The 20,603-nt window shown below is 56.4% G+C and overlaps 2 protein-coding genes across 4 annotated transcripts in view; both read left to right on the forward strand.

Annotated features, from left to right (window-relative positions):
- The window catches only part of ABI3 (ABI family member 3), a 523,965-nt gene that overhangs the window by 237,239 nt on the left and 266,123 nt on the right, over window positions 1-20,603 (forward strand). The gene's annotated exons all lie outside the window — the stretch shown is intronic.
- On the forward strand, window positions 1,186-19,986 carry NGFR (nerve growth factor receptor). The gene is made up of 6 exons (XM_066364484.1): window positions 1,186-1,346; window positions 8,002-8,143; window positions 11,415-11,774; window positions 15,390-15,642; window positions 16,899-17,059; window positions 17,733-19,986. Exons 1-6 carry the CDS (start codon window positions 1,308-1,310, stop codon window positions 18,032-18,034), a joined length of 1,257 nt encoding a protein of 418 aa, XP_066220581.1. The 5' UTR covers window positions 1,186-1,307; the 3' UTR covers window positions 18,035-19,986.

Here is a 20,603-nt window from a genome sequence, read left to right on the forward strand (position 1 = left end):
GGTACTTTCCACCAAAGACTGCTGGCACACTCCCTGGGTTGCTGGGCCTATGATTTGGACCCACCAAGGTTTCGGGGGCATAGTGAGTGTGGGATGATTACACAGCACGCTGGATGGGTACTTGGATGTGAGTCCATCCAACCACTTTCCATTTATTTCCTTCTACAGACCTTTATCAAACACCTACTGTGTATCAGGCGTTCAGATCAGAAACCATAGTTCCTACCTGCTGGGAGCTCATAGCTAATGGAAACACTCAGTCTAGTGAAGGCATATTGCTGAGGATACATCTGTGTTTGTATGGGGGTGAGTGGGTATGTTCGAGTGTGTGTGTGTGCACTTGTGCAAGAGACTGTGCACATGAGGACTTGTGTGGAGGTAACTGCACATGTACATGCGCCTGTGTGAATGTTTGTTATGTTATGAGTGTGCGTGTTTGTTATGACAACATGTGAAGTGAGTGTGCATGTGTGCTTGGGTCATGGGTAGAGCATGCAGGTCTACATGAGTGCACAAGGATGGTGTAGGCACATGTGGTACATAAGTACATGATGTGAGCTTGAGAGTGTGTGTCTATGTTTGTGTGCACACTTGTGGCCCCTTCAGACCCATCTTTTGAGAATTCAAATGATGACGGGATGGACTCCACATTGAATGACCCCCAGGTCAGGCCACCTGCTACCTCTGCCCTTTCCCAAAGCAAAGGCCTTTCTTTACATTGGGAAGGGGCAGAGGTAGGGTTAGGGATATGAACCAGAAGATGAAAGGCAGGGCGGGCAGGGAGCAGGGCATCAAGGCAGAAGCTGAAGCCAGATGCTAGGGATGAATAACAGAGGAATATAGGTAAGAGTGAATTCTGCTGGTGGGCGCAGCCAGAGGCGAACGGGAGCCGCCCCGGTCCGGAGCCCACGGCACCCGGGACAGACGCGCCCTAGCGCAGGCCAGGCACTCTGGGGCCCAGGGCGAGGTGTGGGGAGAGGCTCTGAGGGCCAGGGCGCAGAGAAAGGCAACCCGGCTTGCGGACGCGGCTCCCCGCACACCCGTCCTTCCCCTCCTCTCGGCTCCCCGAGGCCGCGGGGCGGGCGGGCGCGGTTCCGGGGGTGGGCGGGCTGGGCGGAGAGGAGGCGGGGCCGCCGCAACTGCCTTCTCCCAGCCGCTCCCGCCCGCAGCCAGAGGGAGCGGAGCCTCGGCCAGCTCCGGGGGGCAGGCGCCGCAGCGCAGCCCTATCCGTCCGTGGAGCGGACCAACTGGAAGCCGGGTGCAGCCGCGGGAGGAGGACGGTGGGGGCAGGTGCCGCCGGCTGCGCCATGGACCGGCCGCGCCTGCTGCTGCTGCTGCTCCTGGGGGTGAGTGCTAGACGGAGGAGAACCCGCACCCTACCCGGGACCGGAACCCCGATGGGGTCAGGTTTCCCAGAGAGAAAACACAGCAGAGCGATGGGTCCCAGACACTGGGGCTGGGTGGCGGGAGAGGAGCTCCCATGCCAGGATCCCCGGAGGAGCGTCTAGGGCTCTCAGGGCGCAGAGGAGACCCTGAGAACCCGGGTGGAGATGCGGGCCAGAAGTGCGCACGGATGCGGTACTCAGGTACCCGGGGGTGTGTGTGAAGGAGCTGGGAGGGTCTCTGAGGAGGGGGTCCTTGGGCTCTTGGATGCCTGGGTACTTTGGAAGAGGGCGCTTGAATGCCAGGATCTCAAGACGACTTTGCCCCCCGAGCATCTTGATTTCTGGAGGGTTGTGGGACGGAATCCAGGCTACAGAGAAAGGAGGAATGGGACCGGGACTAGAGGTGTGAGAGGTGAGCGGGCCTGGAGACGAGGGGATGGAACAATGGGGAAAGAGGTTGGAGAGAGAGAAGGGACCCGCATCGGACAATGAGGACTGGCCAGACAATGGGGGGGAGGGGCGTGGGAGGGAGAGCTTCGGAGAGTGGGGGTCGTCGGTTGAAGAGAGAGAAGTGGGTTGAGGAGGACAGAAAAGGGACGGCAAAAGGGAGGTAGAGAGATGGAAGCAAAATGAAAGAGGACGGATAAGGAAGAGCGGACCTAAGGTGGCCGGGGCCCCGCGGGTCCGCCGATGGACAGTGAGTCCAGAAGAGAGAGCAAAGGAACGGACGTTTCCAGCTTCTGTCGCGCGCTCTTCTCGCGGCCTCGCCCAGTCGGGGAACTGCACTAGGGTCCGAGGCTGGGAAGGGAGCGCCCACTTCGCCGGGACGAACCCGTTCCCCTGATTTCCACCCTCCCCACCCCCCACGACCCACAGTCTGCTCCAAAGCGCTTATCCTTTGCGGTTTGAAGCAGCGCGGCGGACGGGAAGGGATGGAGTGGGCGTCGTCCGACCGGGTCTGGCTGCAGCTCAGTCTCAGGCTGCAGAGCGCTGGTCCGCTCCAGGCTGGGAACGTCCCGGCAGCGCGCAGCCCAGGGTCGCGCAGGCAGAGGCAGCCCGTAGGGGGCGCTGCGGGGCGAGGGTAGCGCCCTCCGCAGCAGCGGGCGCCCCGGGGGCTGAGCGCCCGCTCCTCTCTAAGTTAAGTGACCGGAGCGCGGCACTCGCGGTTCTCTCTGCTCCAGCGCCGGGCGCGTCGGGATTCCCCCTGCACTCCTTCCAACTTTCGGATGAGGATGCTGAGCACCGAATGAGACAGAGGCGCTCGGACGCCTCGGATCCCGTCTGGGCAAAGGACTGCCTGTCCTGTTTAGTATCTTAAGTCCGCCGGTAGTTCTGACAAGAGAGTCAGGATGTGTGACCTGGCGTGTGGCCACGAACGGAGTGCCCTGGAAGGTCTGGCAATGGAGGACATATCCTAACTCTCCCTGCCGTCTTCCTCTCTCATCTGCGCAGCGCGCTCCAGTTCCCCGTTTTACAGATATGGAGACTGAGGCTCTGACAATTTAAACAATTTGGCTAAGATCCGACACGCAAGTTGAGCCCGAGTCCTAGCTCGACTGTCCCTGACTCCCAGCTCTGTACTGCCCGTACCTTTTAAGGAGGCAGCCGGGCGTCCCGGCTTGGGATGAGAGCTGCGCTTCCCAGCGGGGCGGGCTTGCCACCATCTCGAGGCAGGCCAGCGGTGGAACATGGAGGCTGGCTGGGCAGAGACCTCCCGGGGCGCTGGCCCCCTGAGGAAGTTCAGCCCCTTTAGGAAGACAGCCTGGAGCTGTCGGTACCTGTGGCTCCGTCCGGGGTTTAGGAGTGAGTGCGCACACGTCTGCTGACTAATGCCGCGGGTTGGAGATGCTTCTCCGTTGAGAAAGGACTCGGGGGACGCGGGACTGGAGCGGACAGTCGTGTGGATCCTGGAGGCGCAAGGGGTGGGCTCTGGACCCGGGCTAGAGGTAGTGTCCCCCGAGTGGAGAAGAGGCGAGGAAAGCGGAGAGCTGGGCGTGGAGGGCCTGGGGGCCGGGGGAGGTGGTCCCCGCGCAGCTCCTGCCGCCAGCAGCCCCTGCCACTCTGGCCGCCGCCTGGCCGCTGCTCTCTGCCGGCTGGCTCCGCGCTCCGCGGCGCTCCGAGTTCTTCCTGGGCCGCAGCGAGAGAGCTGAAACCAGAGCGCGTCCCGACGGGTCCGCTGGCGGGCCGCGCCGGTAATGGAGGCACTTTGTCATTCAGACGTCTGTAACCGGAGCCGCCGGGCTGGCTAATGCGCCTAATAGGGATGCAGTGAAGGCAGCAAATAGGAGCACGCGAGCGGCCGGGCGGGGCGGGCGGCTCCGGGAGGGAAGGGGTGCCCACCCGGCTGTGTCAGCCGGATCCCACTCACCGGCGTAGATTCCTCCCTCGGGGTGAGGGGTTAGGCGGCGGGAATAATAAAACTGGTTGAGCGCCTACTACGTGACGCACACCGCCCTGGGTAATTTCTCTTGCGTTATTTAATCCTATGAGGCCCCAGCAGAATAAATCTAGTTATTCCCATTTTACAGCTGAGAGAGTCGAACCTCCCAGACTTTCAGGCAGGAAACCCGGCTCCTCCAGTTAGTAAGTGTGGAGCCTTTGGAGCTCAACATGTTTGGCTTGGAGCTTCCTCTTCCCTCCGTCTGCCCGCCCCTCTCCCTTCTAGATCACAGAAGGACCAGTGGCCCCGAATCCCTATTGACCCTGGAGATGACACCCGTGCCCTATAGCCTTGGCACCACCAATTTGGAATTGAGTCCCTTGGCCCCACGCAGTTCCCGCCCCCCTCACAGTCTGCATGAGCACCATCCTCAGAAATTAGCTCGTCTCCTGCCCCAAACTCCACCCCTGTTAAGGGGGGGCACGTGCCAGTGCCTCCCCTGGGCTTGCAGCGACCTCAGAAGACCCTCCACATATCTGAAAACTCTTAACCCCATGGCGGTCGCTAATGCCTCCGTTCACCGAAGGAAACCTTGCCGATCCTGTTGAGAATGGTTAGGATTTATCATACTGAAGCATTCATATTCAAATTCTTTAAACTATTTTGGCATGTTTTCTATTTTGTTTAATTTAAAATTTTTTTTAGATTCCTAGGTCAATGTATCTAAGGGTACTTACTTCCACTTTTAGTTTCTTGAAAGCCTTGAAATGGCAAAACTAAAACAATTGCAAACATCTTCAAAAATTGGATGAAATCATTCCAACTGGAAATGAATACGTGTAATAAATGTAAACTTCGGGCAACTGCATCTATATCATTTTGGTAAATTGTCATTTTGGAGCAATTAGCCTGGATCCTAGTCATCCCTCCTGGCCTCCCAAGATTGCCCTGGCTCGGACCAATAGAAGGCGGCCTGCATCAGGCCACTGAGCAGAGTAGCCTCTGGGGACTCAGTTTCCCCATCTGTCAGAGAGAGGGGATGAAGGCCATCCCTCTAGTCTTTCCCCCTCAGCAGCTTGGCTTCTGGAGTCACTGTTTGGGGTGACATTTCCTCTCCCTTGTGGGATTGTGGTTCCCCACAGGAATCAGGGACCACGTCTCACTGGAAACTCTTATTTCAATGCTCAGTAAATAGTTGTTGAGTTACTTGACTTTATGGAGAGCAATTGCCCATCCTCCTTTGGTCCCCATGCCGTCCTCAGACTCCCTGGTGTCTAAGACCTTCTTCATATCTCTCCTGTCCCTACTCTCCCATGGTTTCCTCTTTGAGGGGATGGCTACAGTCTCCTCTCGCACTACCGACCACCAGGCCCCAAGCTCGCTTTGCCTAAGACAGGACACTGCTTCGACACCTACCATTTATTCAGCTCCTACTACACACCAGATGGATTCGAATCAATTATTTCCTTCAGTGTTCACAGCAACTCTGAACGGTAGATACCCAGTGTTTTAGGAAGGGAAACTGAGGCTCAACGAGATGGAGAATTTACCCAAAGCAACATACTATTAAGTAGCAGATCTGCAATGTTTTGAAATAGGAAACATAAAACAAGCATAGGAAACACATGGTCACTAATTACATGGCCTCGATTCCAAATGAAAGACTTGGGAGAAGAGAGAGGACCAAGGGCGGCAGCAGGGGGAGCAGGCTTCGAAGGAGAGGGGCTTGAGCAAGGCGGCCACTCCCCCCAAGATCACTGTGCGATATCCAGGTCATGTATCGTGGAAATGTACGCTTGAAACCTACATGATCTTATTAACCAATAGCACCCCAATGAATTTAATTAAAAAAAAATAAAACAACTTGCTAACTTAAAAAAAATAAATAAAGACCCTGGAAAAGAGAAAAAAGGGCTCCCAGTGGGGACGAACAGCTCAATCATTTAATGCTTACAGCAACCCTATGAGGCAGGTACGGTCATGATGACCTAATGAGAAGATACTGAGGCAGAGAAATTCAAGACTGGTCCCAGATCACCTACCTCTAAGTGAGTAGTGAGCCAGGATTCGGAGCCATAGAGGCCGCTGAGGACAAAGGCAGTATTGCTCACATTTTTTACTCAGAGAATTGTCCCGGCCTGGTTCATATCCTACTTCCATTGGTTTTATGCACTATGTAACTATTGGTTACATAGTTTCTACAGATTCAATTAGACCTAATAGATTGGAGTGGTGAGGGAGGGGCCACTCAGGTCACTCCCCAGTAGCAAGAAGACTTGACAACTGATATCTTGACAAGAAGGGAAGAGACAGGAAAAGTATTTTAAAGAGAGAACTCAAAGAGACGAACGTGTGGTAGTTTGGGATAGAGAACACAAGGATTTCACTGCATAGCAGCCTGGAATAGTCGCTGGTGTAAATATTGAGTCCCTGAGTCATGAGGAAACCATGAAGATATGTTCCAGAGCCAGAGAAGGGTGCAGCCACCGTGGTTAAATGGAAAACAATAGGTGATTAGAGCAACAACTCCTTGACTTTCGGGAAACCCAGAAGTCATTCCCCAGGGAGTTCTAGTTAAGTGAGGTCCCTATTTTGTGCCAGGTACTGTTTCAGGCGCTGGGACAATCACAGGCGGGCCCGGGGAGTTGACAGTCCAGTGGGGGATCCTGTAAAGTGTCAGAGCAGACAAGAATAGTCAACTAGGAGAACGTGTAATATAGGGCAGCTTCATCTAATCTGGGAGGGGTGGGGGAGGGGATGCAGGCCCACTTCCTTGAGGAAGTGATATTTAAGCAGAGCCCTAAAGGATGAAAAGAAATTCAAACAGACCTTCTGGAATCCCACTCGCCTCCTGGGGGAAAGCCTGTATCTGGGACTCCACCCCCACCCCCTCTAAGACTTCTGGTGTGCAGATGTTCCCAGCACTGTGCTTCTGCCACCTGGGAGGAGAGGGTGGCACCCCCCAAGGTTGCCCTCTTCTGCTGCCGGCACCTTCCCCGCTCCTCTCTTGAGGACCATAGGCTGTCTCCAAGACTACTCCAGTTTGTGTACCCCCCTTGCCCCCATCTAACCCTGGTGAGATCTCAGGCTATCTTAAGGGACAGAGGGAAGGGAGTGCTCTTGGTCACGATCTGGTCAATGAGGAAGCAGAGGAAGGTCCACAATGAACTTGAATGCTCTCCTCTGCTGCCGGGACTGAGAGCTCACACATCCTCTCAGTATCAAATGGGAGCTGCCTAGTCTGGGGCCAGGGAGTTTTATTAGACATGAAGATTTTTTTTTTTTAAGGCACAGAAATATAAAGCAAGCTGCCAGCAGCCCCTCCCTCTAGGGAATCTGGTGCTAAATCGTTCCATCCATGAGCAAAGATGCCTTGGCGGCAGGAATCTGACTCCCCTTCCCCCTGGTTCCAGAGCAGTTCCCACTGGCTGATGGGGGGCAGGGAAGGGGAGAACTGGCGACTGGAAATCAAACCCCGGTGGAGCAGGGCTGCTCGCTGGTGAGAGCTGCCACATTCTTCTCATCATTGATAACAGGAGACCCTTTCTCACAGCTTGGTGCCACACTCCTGCTGATTGGCTGGTCTTTTCTCTGGCCCTGAGCTGTAGCCATGTGGAGAGATGGAGACTCAGAGAGGGAGAGCAGGGCAGGTGTCAGGATTTGAACCCAGTATCCCACCGCTCTGCCTTCTGTTCTTGTGTGCAGTTACCTCCAGTTGGAGATATAACATGTGGGTGGTAGGAAGGGCCTTGCTAGCCTTTGTTAGAAAAAGGCTCCCCTCTGGGTAGATGCAGCCCTGCAGGTTTGTAGCTTAGTAAGTGGCATTTAGTCTAAATTTCAGCCTCCAGTTGCCCCGTTGGCTGGAAGACCTGTGCGAGCTACAGCCTATCCAAGCCTGCATGATGTCCCTGTCTGAAGGCCCTCTGCTGGGCCTCAAGCCACCTTCACCGTGTGTCGTCCTTGAGATTCCAAGAGTGGCTGTAACCCTGAGGTGAACTCTGCAGAGGGTCAGCGAGGGAAGCTCTGACCTCAGACCCCCAGCAGCCTGCAGGGGTGCACTGTCCCCCAAGGCCTCTCTTCCTGCCAGCTTTGATGTGCCTAATGCCTCCCTGGCGAGCTTGTCCAGGCCCAGGTGGTTCCAATAGAAGGATTTAGGAGGGGTGTTTGATCCCTCAGAAGACACCCCCCTCTCTTTTCTCTTGCCAGTCTGACCTTCTGATCCACCCTCCCACCCAGGTGTCCTTTGGAGGTGCCAAGGAGACATGCCCCACAGACCTGTACACCCATAGCGGTGAGTGCTGCAAAGCCTGCAACCTAGGAGAGGGTGTGGCCCAGCCGTGTGGAGCCAACCAGACCGTGTGTGAGCCCTGCCTGGACAGTGAGTAAAGAGTGGCAGGTGGGGAGAGGGGAGAGGAATGAGAGGGAGAGGCCTGGGGCTGGGGAGGAGCATACCCAGCAGAGGCCTCACAAGTCCTCTGCCTCCTGCCCACCACTGTAGGGGCACCAGAAGTGGGTCTGATGCAGGATAGGAGGCAGAGACAGGAAGCTGTGAATGGATGAGAGAGGTGTGCAGAGGAAGGAGGGGGACCTGACAGGGGATCTCAGAGGGCAGCCCGTTCCCAGTCCCCAAGCAGAGACGCCTGGTAGAAGAGTGTGGCCAGGTGGGAGGAGTAGCTGATACTAAGACAAGCTAAAAATATCATCTGCACTGCAAAATCAATGGCTGCCACTGGTGTTTTAGGGGGGGGAGGGGAGGAGGATCAAATCCTGGCTGCCCTGGAGACTGACCTTGGGGGATCCTGGGAGGGTGTGGCCACCCCTCCCCCCAGGCCAACTCTTCTCCAGCCCTGACTAAGGAAGCAGAGCTTTCCCAGGCCGAAGGGACGGGGGCCTGGAGTACTCTGAGGATGTCCTTGTGCAGTGATGTCAGGTGGCAGAGAGGAGGGGCACTGTGGCCATTCCTACCTGAGATTTCCTTGGGAATGGGAGGGAACCCTGTCTGCCAGGGCTGTTGGATGAGGGAGGCCATGGGATGGCGGGTCTGGGGTCTGAAATCTGTGCGCTTGAGTCAGGAGTCTGGGCTCTGCTGATGCCCCCAACCTCCGTTGCTGCCTTCAGGCTATGGGCTCAGGACTCTTTTCCGGACCCTGCCCGGAAACCTTTTCTCACTGCCAACAGTCAGATGTTGGCACTCAAAGCCCCATGGAGGGCCTGTGTTAACCATACCCAGGTTATTCTATAATCGTGCTGGGAGCAAGAGTGCAGAAACTGGGAGCTCTGAACCCACTGGCCAGCCTAGTCTTACCTCTGGCCGCCTCCTCACCACCACTATCAAACACCTGCGCACCCCTCTGTCCCTCAGGCAGCCCCAAGTCCTTGGTGTTCCCAAGCATACTATTTTCCTATCTCTGTGATTATGAATCCTATAACTCCACCCCCCAGCAGAGGGATGCCTGGGACTGAGTGGGGAGAGTAGACATCCTGTAATGCCCTGGCATCTGGCCACCTGCCCTGGTCCTCACCTAACAGGGTTTCCATCCCAGGGAAGCGTTGGCCAACTATTGCCTACCCTGGAACCTCCCAAGATCGCCTCTCTCATTTCCTAGACTCCAGCCCAGGGCCTTTCCTCCTGGACCCTAAGTCTCCCAGGATGGGACCCTACTCACCTGCTGTCAAAGCAAGGGGTGGGGTAGAAGAGCCTGGGAGACGGAGGTTCTGGCATCTCTGGGGAGGAGGATCCTTGGCAAGCTCAGAGGTAGTGGCAGGAATCCTCCCTCCCATTTCCTCGAACTGTTCCCCTCCTCCTCCCCCACCCCGCACTCCTCACCAGCTGCGTTAACAGGCCCCTTTACAAGCCCGCTTTATGGAATGGAGACCCAGTGGACCTTCCCTCTATCCTCAAAACGTTTCCCCAAGGAAACCCATTAAGTTCCCGCCTTCATTCTCTGCCAAAAAAAAAAAAAAAAAGACCACATTTTCCCCACCCACTAAAGCCCTCTCCCAGGAGTTTTCTGCTAATATTCTGTATTTTCCTTTGAGCAGGGACTTCCCTTCCCCTCCTGGATAACTATACCTCCCCCCTGCTACATGCCAAACAGATAGGAGTCTCTTGTTTTTTTTAAAATTGGAAATCCTGCCTGGGCTGCTTATGTTTGGAAGTTCTTTCTGCTGTCTGACTATATCCCTGCTACTGAAGTTCACCATACTTGTCATTGCCCACCCCATTTATGTATATATGTATAGAATATATACATATACTATACATGGGGCCCAACCTTTATAGGATCCATACTGTATGTCAAGTGCTCTACAGTGAAATTTCATTTATTCCTCAGCACAACCCTGTGAGTAGAGATATTATTCTCTATTTTACAGAGAAAGGAAAAAGCTCAGAGAGGTTCAGTATAACACCAAGGGTCACACAGCTAAGTGTCGGAGGCAGCTTTGAATCCAGATCTGCCTGATTCCTAGGAAAAGAAATACAGGTGTCCCTGGGCCAGAACTGACTCCGTCTTCACTTCTCCCCCAATTTCTTCCCCTTTCCCTTCTGTCTGGCTTTCCCCTTCTTTGCTTCTCCACACCCCACCACCACCACCAATAATGGCCCAGCACTCCATTTTGTCTCTTGGTGCCTTTAGAGAAGGCAGAGATCAGACCCTACAACAGGCCTTGTTTTCCCATCAGTGGGGTGCTACTCTCTACTTCTGCTCCTCTCATTCTGAGCAGACCTCCCCTGGTTCTCAGTTGCTAAATCCCTGCTCTTCCTCTCCTTCGAACAAAGATGCACCCTCCTGAATTCGGACTGGCACGAGTTCTCTACCCTGGGCTGGAAGGGGTGAAGATCTGCTCTGTGCCTTCTCTTCTGTGCGCAGGGAGAGAACCCTGGCATCCCGGCGTCTCTCCCCTGATTCTGGAGCTCACACCCATTAATTAAGACAGCATGAATTAAGAGTGAGCTTGGATATCTCCCCTTTATGCCGTTTGAAAGGGCAGAGGATATATGCAAGTCCTTCTTGCTTTCTAGCTTCAATCCTTCCTGCTGTACCTGAACTTGCTTGCCAGGATTCCCATCCCCACCCTCAGAGCCAAGCCTTTTAACAGTGTGGAGGAGCGCCAAGGGTGGGAAATGATGCTGTCTAGCCCTAGTTACTCCCATGCAGGCCACACCTGAGCCCCCACCTGTGGCAGGGCAGCTGGTGAGAGGCTCCTCGGTGAAGGCCCCGTGCCTGGGCTGGGTTCACTGCCCAGCTTTGGCCTGCGGGGAGAGCTGGGTGGCAACCACGCTCAGATTATTCCTTAATCTTGCTGGGAACAAGGGCACAGGGCTGGGAACTCTCTAACAGAATTTGCCAAGAACTGTATCTGCACCGGCTGGGTTACCCTGCGAAGCCTCAGAGCCATCGCTTCCCGGGGCCTGGAGCATGGGGCTTTTGGTCCCCTTCTTTCCTTATGTGGGCTTTCAGAGACCTGGGATCAGCGACTAGAGGGCAGTGGGTGGGAATCAGTGAGGGGTGAGGCTGAACGAGGGAGTCGGCGTCCTGGCGGGGAGTGGGGCAGGGAGGGAGGACCCGCAGTCCCTGCGTCCCAAGTACCCAAAGGCAGGCGACTAAAATCTGGGCTCGCAGCTCCCCACATCCATTTGCCCTCAGGCGTGACGTTCTCCGACGTGGTGAGCGCCATCGAGCCGTGTAAGCCGTGCACGGAGTGCGTGGGCCTGCACAGCATGTCGGCGCCCTGCGTGGAAGCCGACGACGCCGTGTGCCGCTGCGCGTACGGCTACTACCAGGACGAGGCGACCGGCCAGTGCGAGGCGTGCCGCGTGTGCGAGGCGGGCTCGGGCCTCGTGTTCTCGTGCCAGGACAAGCAGAACACCGTGTGCGAGGAGTGTCCCGAAGGCACGTACTCCGACGAGGCCAACCACGTGGACCCGTGCCTACCGTGCACCGTGTGCGAGGACACCGAGCGCCAGGTGCGCGAATGCACGCGCTGGGCGGACGCCGAGTGCGAGGGTGAGCGTGCCGCGGGCCGGCTGCAGGCTGGGGAAGGGCGCCCCCTGGGGGTCGGGAAGGGAGAGGCCTGGCCTTGAGCCGGAGGCCACCCTCCCTGAACTGATGGAGGAGGTGGCTCCGGATCCCTCTCTCCAAAGGCCCCCTTTCACTCTCTCCTCATTTGGGCTAAGTGTTTGGAAAGCCATCGTCATCCTCCCAGGTCGCAGCTACTACATTCTGACTCACTTACCAGGTTTTTATTAATCTGTGACTATCAGCTGGGGATTGGGCGGGTTGCAGATAAGCAGCTGGAAAGTGGTCACTGTAACCAGAGCAGGGAGCAGGACGTACTTGACCCTTGAGGCAGTCCTTCTGAACTGGAATAGGGGCTTGAGGAACCTCAGGAGTTGAGAATCTTTGGCACTGAGGCCTGGTCTAGGTCTATGGTGGGTTATGGCTCTAGGACCTAAGATGGAATCCACGCACCGTGTCACTTACCAGCTGAGTGATGTTAGTTGGGGAGGTCACTCCTGTCTTGGACCTCAGTTTCCTTATGGTCAGTGGGTTATCAGTGTTATGGGTTAGAGAAGGTGGCCGGCCCACTTCAACTTGTGGTATCCAGGGATGGGGTCAACAGCCATTTTTACGGTTTAGTCAAGGATGAAGTTGGACCCAGGGAACACTAAGGAGGTTGTGGTCAGGGGCTTTTGGGGTGGAGGCAAAGGGGAAGTGGCAGGAGCCGCAGGATGAGAGGCAGGTTGCATGGGAGGCCACAGTCCTCCTCCCCCAGGGTGGGTGGGAGTTGGGTGTCCCCACTTTAGCCAGGCACAGGCCTGAAAGGAGATGTGGTGATTCCTGGGAAGGGAGGAGGAATGATGTTTAGAGCAAAGCAGTTTTGGTTTCTAGTTGGTGACATCTGTCTCCACTGCAGGGAGAGGTTGACAATGCCTTTATGTTCTCTTCGTTACCCTGTGGCTGGGTGTCCATTTAGATATTTCCCTAACCCCCAGGCAGCTCCTGTAGGGAGCCCCAAGTTTGATGGGAAAGAGACAGACAGCCTTTGCCTCAGTCTGATGAGAGAGACATGGTCCCAGCAGTCAGTTCCCAGCTCTCTCATTCTGGTGGAGGCAGCAGTCCCCAGTCACACGGGGCAGACAGGTCCCCTTTGTGGAGACCCTCCAGTGTGCCACTGGCTCCCACACAACCATGCCTTCCTTCCACCTCCTGCCATCTCTGGCTCAGAGAGCTCAGGGTGGAGAGGGCTGTTATTTGGGCTGAGGCCAGGTGTGTATGTGTGTGATGTTTCCTGTATTGGGGTGGGGGTGGAGGTGGGGACGAGGATGGGGTACAGAACATGGTGGTTCTGGTGGCGATTGCCTTGGGCCAGGAGTCAGCAAGGAGGCAGTTTCAGCAGCTGGCAACAGGCAGGTATGCAGCACAGTTCTGTGGGCAAGTCCGGACCAGCTGGTGGGGACTTAGTCAGGGGCGTGGCTAGAGCAAAGAAAGGGGGGAGGGGTGGGCTCTGCCTTGTCCAGGTGTTCACAGATTCCTCCAGCTAGCACCCCACTTTCCCAGCCACCCTGAAGGAGGGGGGTACCCCTGAGGGCTGTGTTTATCCTTGTCCCTCTGCCCCTCCTTACTCTACCCTCTGAAGGGTTAAATGTCAGCTCTAGGGCACAGGGAGCATTTCAGGAAATGGAATTTGATTCATGGTTTGATTGCCCCCTTCCCCTCCAGTGCATTGTACTTTCTTGCATATACATTTCAGGTGTCAACATGGTGACTCACCCACCCTTGAGGCAGAAGCCCCCCCCCCCCCTCCAGTGCCCCAGTGAAATTTGGTTTTAGGAGGAATAACCTGGTTCCTTTCTCCACCCCCTAGTCTGACAGCTCCCATTCCGGAAGCGGCTGTCAGGGCCTGCCAAGGGCTTAGTGGGTTGGAATGCTAGTGGACATGGCCACATCTGGATCTCATCCCCCCAACCCCCATCAGAGGGTATGGAGAAATGTGGGGAAAGTGCCCTGAACAGTTCTGTCCTCGGCCGGGTCTGTCCCTGGCCTCCCTCTCCCAGCCCTTCCCCACTGCTCTAGAATCTCTGTGATGGCCTGATTCGCCACCACACGTCCAGCCTATGGGATAGGGTCAGCCCCGGGGCTCAGCCTGCCCCCCCAGCTGCCCCAGCCCCCCGGCACCACAGGAGGAGACCCTCCCCGGTCTAATGGCGTATCTGGGGCTGCCACACACAGAGTTCTATCTCTTCCACTTCCCACCCCGCCCCTTCCACCCTCCCCCAGGGCTGAGATGGGAGGTGGTGGGGCAGGGAAGCAGATGGCAGCCCCCTCCCCAGTGCCAGCCAGATAGATTCCAGATTCACATCTTGGGGCCCTACCCCTCAGAAGGTGCTGAAAACAGGGCCCTTTGGAGCATCTTAGTCTTGAGCTGAGGAGGCCCAGAGACCAGGGGGCAGCTTTACCTCCAACTTGGGTGGGCAGAGCGGGAGCTGGGCGAGACTGAGCTGAGGAGCGAAGTGCCTTCCCATCACCCTTGGCATGCCCTATCTGCTTTCCCTCCTTGCCCTAGGCGTAGGAAGTGAGGACGGATAGGGTAAGCAACTTTGCCCAGACAGGTACCCCCAGGTCGCGCAGAGCCCACGACCCCAGGAACTGCCCCCAGCTGGGTGACAGAATGGAAAATCCCACCCACTGGTGCCAGGAGGTAGCTGGGTCCCCTGCCAGAGAGGCTGGCAATGCCCAGCTGGCAGGAGAGGACCTAGGTGGGTGTGGGCACAGTCTCCTTCTCCCCGAGGTGCTGGGCAATACCTGCTTCATAGGCCCTCTCTGCACCGACAGCCCGCTTCCTGCCCAAAGGGGGGTTCGGGCGACTTGACACTCTCTTCTCCGGGTGGTAAGATCAGATGGTGTGAGGGCCACGCCGGGCAGGAAACAGGCTGGCCACTGTCCGAGGACTGGCTGGAGGGAAGCGAGCCTGCCTGGCACCCCCACCCTGCCCAGATCTAGAGCTAGGACATGAGAGGCTGGAAAGGAGGCTGAGGGCCAGCTCTGGAGAGGTGGGGCGGGGCAGAGTCGCTCTCTGCCCAGACCTGAGTATCCTCATCCCTCCTTATGGCAGGGGTGTCTGGAGCATTTGAGGCAACCTAGGGCCAGAGAGGTTACACTTCCCAGGGTGATTCCAGCTCGAAGCTTTGCGGGACTCTCTCTTCTTTGTGTGCATATGTTCATGCCAGGCTCTGGGCCCCTGGAGGGGGGGGCAGAATAGATTTCTAGGACCACAGCTTCCCCCGAGATGGAAGGGAGCTTGGAGACCATCTTTCTTCGTATCCCCATTCTATGGACAGGGAAGCAGAGGCACTGAGAGTTGAAGGGACTGCTCCAGAGCCACACAGCAAGTCAGTGACACAGCCGAAGGAACCCTAGGTCTCCTGATTCCCAGGCACTTGATCTCTCGGCTGTCATAACATCATGCCTGCATTCCCAGCCCTCACCCATAGGTGTAACAGCTGCGCGCAGGAGCACCTGGAGTGGGCTGGAGACTCGGGAAAAAGCACTGGGTGGGTCGGATCATAAAGGGAGGGGTTGAGGGGAGTGGTCACTCAATCCTGTCACCCGTCCTCCCAGAAATCCCTGGCCGCTGGATTACACGGTCCACACCCCCAGAGGGCTCAGACAGCATGGCCCCCAGCACCCAGGAGCCCGAGGTAGCCCCAGAGCAAGACATGGTGGCCAGCACTATGGCAGATGCGGTGACTACAGTGATGGGCAGCTCCCAGCCCGTGGTGACCCGCGGCTCCACTGACAACCTCATTCCCGTCTACTGCTCCATCCTGGCCGCCGTGGTCGTGGGCCTCGTGGCCTACATTGCCTTCAAGAGGTGAGCAGGGGGGATGGGACACAGAAAAAAAGGCCTTTGCTTTCAAGGGCTTTACTGTGACCTTGACCTGAAAATGCACACACTCTTTTAACTCAACCCCAAACCAAGCTCATGGTCACTCACCATCCACTGCCCCGCTCCAGGGCATGGCAGATCAGCAGGAGGAGGGAGGGTGACTGTCCCTGTCCTGCCCTGGTGTCAGCACTGCCCCACTCCCACGCTGCTCCCCTCGTTGACTCCCCAGCCCCCAGCTGCACACAGAAAGCTTGCTTTACCAGCTGCCTCTGTCCTCATCCACCAGACCCGTCACCCACACAGTTACCTACACGTGCATGTGTCTCTTCCTTCCCATGTCACCCTTCCCATGTCACCCTTCCCATGTCACACTTAGGAAGCTGTGGCACCCACATCCAGAAATCCAGGATGTGCAAAAACTCCCAGGAAGCTTTTTAAATGTTTACATGCATTTCTCATTGTTTAAAAAAAAAACCAACAACATCAAAATAATAATGCTTGTTTGGGAAAATGCAAACAAGAGTAATGTCTTGTAAAGCAAAAAGCAAAAGCTCCCTTTTTTCTCCCCAAATCCTGCCCCTCTCATCATTGAAATCTGTCTGGATCCTTTCCAACCATTTTCTGTCATTTATAATCACGTACATAAAACTTTTTAATTATACGTAAATACGCAAGTATATATACATATATTTTAGCATGAATGGGATCACACCATACATATTCTACAACTTGTTTTTTCACTAATCTCTCTCAGGAGAGCTTTCTTTGGGAAATATAGATTATCTGATCATTTGTAACCACTCATTCAATAATATGGATGGATTATAATTCATTCGATCAGTCTCCTATGGATGGACACTTGGTTGGTTTTCAGTTTTTTTTCTCGGTGCTTATAATAGCAGAGGAAGTCTTTGTACCATGTGTGTTCTGCACATGTGTGTGAGTATTTTACAAGGGTAGATTGGGAAAAGTGGAATTCTGGGAAGTCACTTATTTATGCGTCATTCATTCCACGGACATTTATTGAACATGCAGTGTGCACCAAACCCTGAGTGCCCCTCTGCCCTCACGATGCTTTCAGTGTAGGCCAGGGGCAGCCATGTAGAGAAAGAAGCACCTTGGATCCTGTGGTGGGGGTTATAGCTGGGTACCTACAATGCCCCTGGCCCCCACACGTCACAGCACAGCTGCCTCAGAGTGCGGGTCTCCCCCCTGAGGCTGGGCACGTCCTCTGGCTCCAGGTGGAACAGCTGCAAGCAGAACAAGCAAGGAGCCAACAGCCGGCCCGTGAACCAGACACCCCCACCCGAGGGAGAAAAACTCCACAGCGACAGCGGCATCTCTGTGGACAGCCAGAGCCTGCACGACCAGCAACCCCACACGCAGACAGCCGTGGGCCAGGGTGAGCAGCAAGGCCTGGCGGGGGACTGAGGCAGGGCGATCGGGAGTGGTTAAGACTAGACTGTAGGAAGGACTGCCAGAGAGGCTGGCTACTGGTGTCTCTGGATAGAAGGATGGGAGTCGGGCTGACAGAGGGGTGGGGGAGGTCCTTTCCTGGGGCGTGACTTGGGAAGTGGAGGCTTTGACAAATTGGAGCATCCAGACTCATCAAGCTAATTGTCCCCCCTAGGGCTAATTACTCCCCCAAGTGGCTGCAATTAGCCTCCTGCCCTGGACCCCTGGGGAACAAGTAGTTAATTATGTCCCCTAATTGGCGGCCCATAGCCCAGCTCCAGGACACTTGCTGCAGTTAAGTCTGGGACTGAGAAGTCCTGTCTCCTCCTCTGCCTTGATTAATTGCTGGGGGACACAGAGGGGGTTGGGTGGCAGGGAGAGTGTCGAAGCTATGGGTGGTGAGGGCACGTGAGTCAGCATGCACCGTGCCCCTCCACAGCCTGACCCCTCATCCAGGACCTCATCTTGGCCATCCTTCTGCCCGTAGGCCCTGGGAGCTTCCCCAGACCGAGGGGAGACATTTCTTATCCCTCCTCCGGTCTTATCCCAGGCGCCCAGGCCCACCATGGGGGGAAGCGGGACTGGTGGGTAGTGTCTGACTTCTCCTGGGTCCGTGGCAGCCCTCAAGGGGGACGGAGGCCTCTACAGCAGCCTGCCGCCAGCCAAGCGGGAGGAGGTGGAGAAGCTGCTCAACGGCTCTGCGGGGGACACCTGGCGGCACCTGGCAGACGAGCTGGGCTACCAGCCTGAGCACATAGACTCCTTCACCCACGAGGCCTGCCCGGTCCGCGCCCTGCTCGCCAGCTGGGCCGCGCAGGACAGCGCCACACTCGACGCCCTCCTGGCTGCCCTGCGCCGCATCCAGCGAGCCGACATTGTCGAGAGCCTTTGCAGTGAGTCCACTGCCACGTCCCCTGTGTGAGCCGACCGGGAGCCCCTGCCTTGCCCCCACATTCCGATGACCAGTGACCTGATGCTCCAGCCAACCCCCATGGGCCAACGTCAGAGCTGAGCTCCTCCGGGCGGGGCCACGGAGCCCGGGGAGGGGGGGCCCTAAACCACAGCCCTGTCATTGGCCCTTTGTGGCCCCATCGCTTCTGACCACACTCCCTCTGCAGCGGCCTCTCCCGCCCCGTCCCTGCCCCTCACCATCTCCAGCCTTCGGCTCTTTCTCCCCACACTTCCAGGTGGTCCGACCCTCCCACGACAGCAGGTGTCACACAGGAGGGCTGACACCAGGGGTGGTGTTGGGGACGATGGCAAGGCCCCAGAGACTCAGAGAGAGAGAGACTGAGGACCCAGAGCCATGGACTCTACACTGTGAACTTGGGGAACGAGGGAGCATCATCGTGGCCTAAACCCTCCCCTCACCCCCATCCCGTCTCCCCTCTGGCCTAAGGCGAAGAGGATCAGAAGTGTGTCAGAGCTGGAAGGGGATTTTGAAATCTAGTCTACCCCCCCCCTTGTTTTACATACAGGACACTGAGGCCCAGAGAGAGGCAGTGACTGTCCCAAAGCCACCCAGCAAAGGGCCGGCCAAATGTGGGCTGGCCTCCTCCTCTCTGAATAAGGGTGCAGGCCTCAGGTTTGCTTAAGGGCTGGGAGAAGGGGGCCAAGTGACCCTCTGGGAGATGTCCTGCAGCCAAATCCAGTCTACCCTTTACCATTTCCAGACCTGTTCTGCCCCCATGGAGACAGGATGCTTTACCTAAGGTCTGGTCCATTGATCCATTATGACCTGAGTCAGATTTGGGCTTTGAGGAAAAGGGGGCTCTTTCCTTCTTCCTGCCCTTCTCACGCATGTCAGTGTGGCATCTGTGAAGTAGCCCAGTCTGTAGATGCCCTCCATCCCAGCACAGACCCAGAGCCAACCTAGGCAGTGCTGGGGGTCAGGGTCTAAGGACGCCCCACCTGCAATACACACACACACACACACACACACACGCACACGCACACGCACACGCACATGCACACACACACACGCACGGTGGGAAATCTTTTCTCCAAAAGTTCTTTCTTTCGGACTGGGACCGGATCCTGCCCGGGGCAGCTGCCAGAGAAACAACACAGGGAATTGAACTCTGCTCGCTGCCTTCCCTCGCCCCCGGGTTTGGCGGGCCAAGGCCGGCTGAGGCTTGAGCTGGCGCCTGTCTTCCAAGGGCCTGCGCACAGAGGAATGCTCCCCCCCCCCCCCGGCTTCCCCATCCCTGAAGCCATGGGTTTGGCTGGACCCTGAAGGTTGTGATGAAGAAAAACGGACCAGTGTGGGAATGCAGCAAGAAGAAGTTGAGTTAAACTGTAGCCCCTAGATGGTCTGTCCAAAGTTTAGAGGACCCTACAAAGGACAATTTTTTCCTTAGCTTGGTTCCAGGAAAGGGCCTGGAGGTTCCTCCTGGCATGTTCTGTTTTGCTTGATGTTGGACTGAGTGGCTCCCCCCTCTATCTAGCATGAACGAGCCCGGAGCAGGGTGTGCACTAACAGCCACCCCTCCCCCACCCAGGTTCTCCCAGCCCCCTGCGAGGGACTGGGAACATTGTATGTAGATGGCATTTCTTGGACCTCGATCTGCGATAGGAGGAGGAAACTCACCTGCTGGCCCCTCGCCTGTGCACCCGGAAGAGGGACAGAGTCTGAGTGTATTTATTTTCCTCCCCCGCAGTCGGGGAGGGGTTGGGGGTGGCAGGTATGTTTTAGCATGTGTTTGGTTCTGGGGCCCCTCCTGCCTCCCGTTGGGCCGAGATGGAACCCTCTTGGCCCCCTAGCTGGGGGCTGGGAGCTCCAGACTCCCCGACACCTTTCCCTTGCATCCTGTGTAATCATTTCTTGGGCCCTCCTGAAACTTACACATAAAACATAATGATGAACATTAAATAGCAAAGAAAGAAAATGAGTAGAGTGATTTTCTGGAAATGCACATGTTTTGAGTTGGCAGAGGTTGTACGTGTCGCAGGGACCCAGGTATAACTTTCAACTCAAAGTTCCTGTCCTGTTTCCCCCTGCATGCACACCAAATGGGAAAGTTTTAACAGAAATTCAGCAAATTCACATGTGTAGTAGCCAGGGAGTTAATTTATGTGGGATAGGAAAGGAGTGGAGGCCCTTTGCCCCCAGATCTTGGAGAGAGAAAGTGAAAATGGCCACGCAGGAAGCCGGCCAGCTGTGAACTTGACCAGATGTCAGAAGTGACACTGACCACAGGGGAGCCAGAGGCTTGCTAAAAGGGCGGGGTCACAACCCCGCAGCCCCCAGCCACCCACATGGCCTGGGAGAGACTCTCCCCAACCCCCAACACAGGCACACGCACAGGGTCTGGCTCCAGATGGCCCGGAGGAGGCCTGGCTAGCCGACCAGCAGTTAGGAAGGCCCTCCCTTGTGGCTCTCTCAGGCAGGTCCCAGCTCTGGCTCCTGCCAGCCTGGCCTTGCGCCCCGCCGGGCCCGGGCCTGGGAACTCCCCGGGCTGAGGGGTTCTGGGCCCTAGGCCTGTTCCCTT

The sequence above is a fragment of the Saccopteryx leptura genome, chromosome 2, assembly GCF_036850995.1.
Source record: "Saccopteryx leptura isolate mSacLep1 chromosome 2, mSacLep1_pri_phased_curated, whole genome shotgun sequence".
In the NCBI taxonomy this organism is placed as follows: Eukaryota; Metazoa; Chordata; class Mammalia; order Chiroptera; family Emballonuridae; genus Saccopteryx; species Saccopteryx leptura.